At 31.6% G+C, this 8,194-nt stretch overlaps 1 protein-coding gene across 3 annotated transcripts; it reads left to right on the top strand.

Moving 5' to 3' along the window:
- The first annotated feature begins 271 nt into the window (after nt 1-271).
- LOC111056502 (odorant receptor 56a-like) lies at nt 272-7,718 on the top strand. Of its 3 annotated transcripts, none has more exons than XM_039433691.1 (5): nt 272-321; nt 4,136-4,235; nt 6,235-6,342; nt 6,910-7,065; nt 7,376-7,718. In XM_039433691.1, exons 1-5 carry the CDS (start codon nt 299-301, stop codon nt 7,424-7,426), a joined length of 438 nt encoding a protein of 145 aa, XP_039289625.1. In that variant the 5' UTR covers nt 272-298; the 3' UTR covers nt 7,427-7,718. The 3 variants fall into 3 exon arrangements, with proteins under 3 accessions (XP_039289625.1, XP_039289623.1, XP_039289624.1); XM_039433689.1 differs by lacking the exon at nt 272-321 and adding an exon at nt 1,810-2,507; XM_039433690.1 differs by lacking the exons at nt 272-321; nt 6,235-6,342 and adding an exon at nt 1,810-2,507.
- The last annotated feature ends 476 nt before the right edge of the window (nt 7,719-8,194 follow it).

The raw sequence follows: 8,194 nt of genomic DNA, 5'->3' as shown, positions 1-8,194 counted from the left end.
GAAAGAATATTATGATCACCCCGATACCGTACATATTATTATAGTGGGGTATCATGATTAGGACTAAGTTTATTATTAGCAACTTTTGTATGTAGAATATAATAATTATGTATATGTTTTGTCAATAAACTCCTCTGGTTGCAATTCATTGGCAATCAGAGAAATTATTTGAATTATTATTATTATTGGTAGCCTAAAATAAAATAATTTTAATCGTACAGTAAAGTTCATAATTTAACGTATTTGCTTTACAGCTCTGGAATATAGTTGGGGAAACTAATTTGGCGTCAAAATTTTCATGGAAGCAAACTATTTTTGTAGGTAAGATTTTCATGATAAATGTGTAACAATCCTTGAATCACTTGAGCAAATAATTCGATACGGTACCCTTTATTGTTTTGAGGCAATTTCTGTTCAATAAGAGTTCAGAAGTTCAAGTTAAAAACTGATAGAGTAGCTGTGGATTTGAATAATTCTGTGTAGAAGACCCATTGCTAGATATAGTCTCTGCGTTGGAATTGTCGAGTCTCTGGGAATTCTCACATGAAAATCTAAAGAGAACGCTGGTATTTTGACGTTTTGCAAGGTCTTCCTGCATTGGAAATTGGACTCTTTTTGCGATTTACAATTCCCAAATGCTTTCATTTTGGGAAATGTGTTTATGTGAGAAGTTTATCGTTTAATACTATAACTTGATTTCCTCCACTTCTGGAGATCAGCTTACTGTACCCTGAATTCTCAGGAACCTGGCGGTGTAAACGTGATTTAGGAAGATAAAACTACTACCTACCTATATACAATTATTATTTATATGGATATATTTACAATATATTATTTGACTGGAAATTCAATTGTGAACTATAGCATAAGCTCATACAATACCTTAGCATTTTATTTGTGTATCAGCACAGAGTTGTATACCTATATTACAGAAATTAATCTTTGATAATAATTATTTTAGGTAACGTACCGGTACAGTAATGATAATAATTAAGTTAATTTTTAAAAACTAATACTGTATATAGTATGTTGCCATTTTTAAAAGAATATTGTTCATAATATCATCTCTTAGACAGGTAGAGAATTGATTTTTTTATTCAAGGATAATTCTTCATTCTCTCAATATAGAGAGCTCAAAACTTAACTCCAACTGTATGAGTTTTAAGAATAATATAAGCCTTTAAAACTAGGTATTGTAAAATATATTTGATTGAATCTCCTTTACAACTAATTATTATTTTCTAGTATTCAGGCTTCTTGGCGTTGTTTACTCTCTTCTACTATAATTTAAAATAGTAAATTACTATAATTCATTACGGTACCTCTATTATAATAATTTATCATAGCCTACATGTTTAAAGATAAGCTAAATATCATAAACAGTAGTTTAATTTTCAAATCAATATATTGTATTGAATTCTTTATTCATAATATGCTACCTCTTGTTTATATGTGTTTATAGTTTATCTCCAAAATTATTCATCTTCAAATGCTACCTCTTATTTCTATATGTGTTTATAGTTTATCTCCAAAATTATTCAGTGTTCAAGTTTAGTTAATACTATGGTAAGTATTCAACAATAAAAATTATTGTTACTTTGACTGAAATATACAAGAACCATGTCCGAGGAGCAAGAAGACCAAATCGAGAAATTTGAAAACATCGTCAGCGGACTTGAACGGGCAAACATCAGGCTCTATCGATTCTCATTGCTTGTATTCTACCCGAGTGGCTTCTGGAAATACTATACAATAATCACTCTCATTTCAACCGAAATAATAGGAGCCTACTTTCTCATAACTGGAATTGTATCAATTTACAAGCAATTGGACGACATTTTCATAGTTTTTGAAGCAGCTCATGCCTACCTATTACTGCTTGCGGTCATGATCAATTTGAACGACTTCCATGTAATACGCAAGATGCGAAATGTATGGTACAGACTGCTGTCTCTCTGTAAAGATGATTTCTACGATTATGAGTGTGAGTCTGTGAGAAGGGAATCGGAGAGATTGAGGGCGTTGTCCAAGAATAATATGAAATGGTTTTTCAGAATTGCCATACCTGGCATATTCGTGAATGTGTTCATGGTTATGGTGGTGATACCGTTAGCGCGATTGTATTTCAACGAGCAGCAAAAAACAGACGATACTGCCTTCAATGTTTACTTACCACTTTCCGTGTGGAGTCCCTTCAATTCAAGAACTGTTGCAGGGTTCACATTTATCTACACTCTAATGTTAGGTTTCGCCTCGAACCTTCTGGTTATATTATTGGTTTACATTTCGACCATCTTCTATTTCTACATGGAATTGATAATTCAAATCAGGATTTTGTGTTTCGCCTTACAAAAACACGATGAAAGACTGCAACTACTGAAAGACAAATCAATTAAAATGGAACAGTGTAATTCAACATTAGAAACTATTGAGAAACAAGCTGAGGATAATTATTGTATAACTGAGTCCTTGAAAGCACCGATTCTCCATTATTTGAAGATCAGAGAGTGAGTACCTATTAATTAACAGTCAAGTTGTTAATATTTCTCTTATAAACTATCAAATTTTAGACGCAATAAAATTAGTATAAAATACGTCTAATATAAGTAGTTGTTTTCATCAGATTTTTGAGTAATACTATATCAGCATCAAGCAATTTTGTTCCCTGAATTAACTTATAGTTCCTATAAATAATTATAATTTAGTTTCATTATTTGAGTATTGCATTGTGACTCTTTTACAATTTTTTGTGTTTCTAAGTTTTGTGAACCAGATACAGTTACTATTTATATAAATCTTCATACAGTAACTGTAGGTTCACCCAAGATTGCATGAATTTGGTACTTACTGCTGGCTATCAGACCCCGCTTCTGTTACCATATGATTATTATCATTATAGTCTAAGTAAACAGTTTTCTGTTTAGACTATACAAACTTTAATAACGTATTCATTTTTCTTGTTCATTTATAAAATTTCTGTGTTCACGATTAAAAATTTAATTTAAAGTTCTTCAAGTATAGATAAAGTATTTTATTTTGATATAAAATATCTATCTTGGTCTGGTGAAGAACAAGATAAGTGTTTTGATGTACATCTAAATTAGCGTTTCTGAAAAGTTATACACTATAGGAGTCATATACACCTTACTAGCCGTCAGGCTCGCTTCGCTCGCCGTATCTGTCTAGCCAGGGGGCTCCGCCCCCTGGACCCCCGACTGGATCGTCCGAAAATGAGATCAGCGGGCTCGCTTCGCTCGCCTGCATTTTTCATTTGAGCATGCTTCATTCCATCAGAAAGTTAGAGTACTGAGAAAACGCAAAAAAGCTGAGAAAAACGCTGATTTTGGGCGTATCTTTGGATTTTTTTTCAAATCCGTTCTTAGTGCGCCTCTAAAGTCCTTCTGAACATACCTACCAAATTTGAACGTTTTTGGTCCGGTACATTTTTAGTTCTGCGAGTGAGTGATTGAGTCAGTCAGTCAGTCAGTGAGTGAGTGCCATTTCGCTTTTTTATATATATAGATTTATTATATTAATTATTCTATTAACAATTTACTTCACACTATTTGTTGAATCATAGAAAAATAATAGATTAGGGTACCAATGTGTTCTCTATGATTCATCAAAGCATCCGTTTTAGTCAAAACACACTTGAAAACCACATCCAGCATAAAATGTTGGCTCCTATAATTGAATTTAAAGTGAACAACTGGTAGATAACATGTACATATTTGTGTAAACTCTGGCAGATTTCATACGTTACATTATAAAGGCCACTATAATTTTGTGTGGGTTCACGTGAAATATCTATAGGGTTGTGATATAAAATAGTATATATCTGAAATGCTGGTCATTGTTTAAAACAATGTGTTTTGACAAAATTATTTTATGGATTAAACTTACATTGTTGTATGATAAAAAAGTTAATACAAAGTATGAAATTCTCAATGGTGTCTTATCAGGCACTCAGTACATTTATGTACAGTATGAAATAAGTAGGCTACATAAAACAAGAGTGTTAATGCAATGTCAGACTGATAATGGTATTCTTATATTAAAAAACGAATGTTGAACTAAATGAAAAACTTGTTACTTATCATTAAGTTTAATAGAAGTTAATTCTTTCCTATTGTAGGTTTTTCGACACATTTCAAGAGTCCAGCTCCTTTGTTTTTGGACTAATGCTGACAGTGAATATGCTGACCATTGTTACTATATCTCTCCTTTTGACAAGAGTAAATAATAAGTTTATTTATTATTATTGTCACATTCATATTGTTCTGCATAAACTTTCAATTATTTAATAATATTCTGAGCTTTGTAGAGTAATTTTTCATGGTAGTCTTAGTATAGATTCAGTTTGTGTAATTTGTCATTGAGACTTATATCCTCTATGGTTTTTCTTCTTAAATTGTAGTTACCGTATTCATTTTAGTAGGGTATTCTTAGTAATATTGCTTTGTCTAATTTATTTTGTCCATTTAATATTGATTTGCTGTAATATTAGTCCAGTCAATATAGACAAAAAAAGGAGGTGTGCTTGCAATTTATACTGTAGTTCTGATTTTTAAATATATTATTTGAGTACATAGTACCAAAGAGAAACAATAGCGTGAGTAAATATCCCATGGTATAGGGCGTTTATGTCGCAACTTTTACTGTTATCTCAAGCCGATTACTGTCGATTTTTACTGTTTTGTTGGGGTGAGAGTTATGAGAGACTACCAGCGTCATAAAGCTTCACAGGAAAGAACTACATAGACCATCAGCTTGAGATAACAGTAGAAGTTACGACATAAACGCCCTATACCATGGGATATCTACTTATGCTATTGTTTCTCTATGATAGTAGATAGTGCCTCTGCACTAGGAAATACTGAAATGAAGTGCATCTAACGGGTGAGTCTCATAGAAAATAATCTCATGAACTTATATCATTGTGCGAAATATCAATGTGAGGACATTATAGTTGGTGATGATGGTTGAAGCTGAAAATTAGGTGTTTTTCCAAATACAAGGAGCATTGTTGTCAGGTGTACCTGGAAATCTTTATGAGATAGAGCGCTCTACCTAATCTTAGATTGTAGAGCACAAAAATACGCCCAGATGGATTTTGAATTATATAGATCTAAATGGTAATAATCGGAAGATATTGTTGATCAAAAACTAAAATTCATCAAAATCGATTTTTTCTTCAAATTTCACTCATTTTTGAAAAATCATAACTCAGTACTCATTAGACATAGAGAGTTCCGAATGATCTCATTTTATTAAGAGTTTCATAAACTGAAAAAAGGCTGGAGCAAATTTTTCTGTCCGATTACGAGATTTGGCAGAAATAGCTGAAAACTGGAAAATGAGACGAAAATACGAGGTTTTTGGGCCACTCTGTATCTAGCACAAGGAAAATTTTGTATGAAGAAATTGGTTCTGGACTTCTCTTATGTACCCAAATAATATATTTAAAATTCAGAACTACAATATAAATTGCATACACCAATGTATATAGTGACTGGACTATATATTGATTGTTTTTATCAATAATTTGTTTTAATAATTGTTTTTATCAAGTGAATTTGGTTATCACTCTGTACCACTCTTATATATTAAGGTGCGTACAGATATACGCACCGCGAACATGAGCAATTCACTTTTAATCAGCTGATGCCAAGTTTTTTATATCTGTATCTTACCGTTTCTGTAAAAATACAGATATAGTCAGCTGATTAAAAGTGAATTGCTCATGTTCGCGGCGCGTATATCTGTACGCACCTTTATGTTCTGAAATAAATAAATATACAATATAAGCTGATGCATTTCATAAAGTTTGTATAGTAGAGAAAAGGATTAATTAGTCGGTCTCAACTACAACAAATAGCAGATTGTTTTTATATAATTTTGGAAAACAAGAGGTTTTGGGTTCAAAGTTTTGAGTAAGTTACATTTTATCTATACTCAATGCTTATCTACTATAGAAGGAAGTGGAATGGGACAACAATATCCTCTATGGAATTCACTGGCTTTAAAACGTGAAAAGCAAATAAAGGTCGGTGATGTAATATGATGCTTGATTTACATTCAGCCTCTTTCTCAACATGAAGTTGAAAGGCAAACAGATTGATTGGATCACAGCCTATAGTAACTTCTACTTTGAATCACTTGTACATGGCTGAATAAAATTATATTGATACATTATTTTTATTCATTCATTATAATAATTTATTAATTTTCCAGATTGATTCTCTTCTAACATTTGATGGTGCCAAGTTCTGCTTGATTTTCAGTATCGAAGTAGTGAACATTTTTATCTACACTTATTGTGGGTCTATGCTAATCGAAGAGGTATATTGGAAAAACAGGTTTACAATAATTGTACAGTATACTTGTATTGGAATATCAATTAATAATGGATTTTCTCCTTTTGTTATTAATGTTGTCAAAATTTGAGTCTGATATAGGACTAACCACATAAGTACCTATTATTATTATAAAATTTGCTATTTGTTCAAAATCATTTTGGTTTCTTCTTTACGGTTGAATAATTTTTAATCATTCAGTACGGTATAATTAATAATCAGTAAATAGAAATAAAATTACTTTATTGACATAAGACATTTAACAAAATGTATGGTCAATCGTCATAATATATATTATACACAATTTCAAGCATAAAAACAATACAATATAGCCTAAAGTTATTTACAAAACCATTTTCACAATTCATACATACAAAAATCAATTTCATAAAAAACAGCCACTGTATAAATGTATTCTTGCTGCAGGATACATTTAACAGTTTTTTTTTGAAACTCTACAGTATCTCAGTCAAATTATTCAACTCATTAACCAAAAAATCAGTTTTGATGGCCTTTTCAATAAACTATACATATAGGGTATTTTATTTTCCAGAGTCGTCAGATTCAGAAAAGTTTGTACAGTATCAACTGGTATGGCTTCAATTCTAGTCAAAAGAAAATTCTAAATATCTTCCAAATCCAAACTGCCTCCAAGTTTCTGCTCATGGCAGCTGGACTCTATGAGATTAATCTTGATACGTTTATACAGGTTTGTTTATTAATTCATTACTTATAAAATAGGCCTAGTTAATAGAACAATAGTGTATATGTAACAGTATAAATTAGGCAATCAAAACTCACTAAAAACCTTCACCATAGCGCTATATATGATCTTCTCAAAAACATCGTTGAAAGCATGAATAACATTTTAAAAGTATGAAGAAGCTTTTATAATTATGAATTTTAGATCACAAATAAATATTGATTTAAAATATGTAAGTTGAATAAACTTATGTGAAAGTTCAAAACACTAGTTCAACTTTTAAATAACGAAAACCTTGCAATTATTTATGTTACAGGTCATACAAACAGCCTATTCGGTGTTCAATGTTTTCAAAAACTTAAAATAAATAATTATTCATTTTAACAGAGTACGGTAACAGCAACTTGAACCGAAACCGTACAAAGCATTGTGAAAAGTAGTAAACAGTGACTATCAATGCATGTACGGTAATCAGGACAACCAATTTGAACATATTGAAGTAGAAGAGAAGAAGATGGGCACAGTGTATTGGTAACACGCAGTGTAGATGCTGCGAAATAAAATGTTTGTTGGACTCAAAATTAATTTATTGCAAAACAATGGTTTGTTTATTTTTGCTAATAAAACATTATATTATTATTAGAGGGAATACTATCTACTTTAACAATCCACTTGCCAATGTTTAATCAATTTCTCTCAGTTACCTTACCCAATAAACAAAAATTTTCAAAATAAAAGCTTTATTTGATTCAGATCTGTTCACCAGTGTATCATTAACATCAAATGACTCCCTCTTGTGGCAGATCTATAAATTTCGAGCAACCTGTATTACAAATTCTATACAAAAATGTTATGTATGTCTAAGTGTACACTCTGTTGACGAGACAGCTTCCCACAAGAAAGGGCTTTTTCACAGTTACTGTACCGATTGTCGGCCGACACTCAGAATCATTATTATTATCATCCTGTGATTGGCTGATAATCAGCTGTTGGCGAGAATTAGCCATAGGACATTCAGAGTGTTATGACAATGAATGTCAGCCGACAATCGGTATGTGTGGAAACGGCCAATGTGAGAAGTTCACAGTAGATACAACCAGACTCTGACCGGTTTCACCCAAGCTCGTTCAATACA

Source organism: Nilaparvata lugens, chromosome 7, assembly GCF_014356525.2.
Source record: "Nilaparvata lugens isolate BPH chromosome 7, ASM1435652v1, whole genome shotgun sequence".
Lineage (NCBI taxonomy): Eukaryota > Metazoa > Arthropoda > Insecta > Hemiptera > Delphacidae > Nilaparvata > Nilaparvata lugens.
The sequence above is the reverse complement of the archived record's forward strand: the minus strand, read 5'-3'. Positions and strand labels throughout refer to the sequence as shown.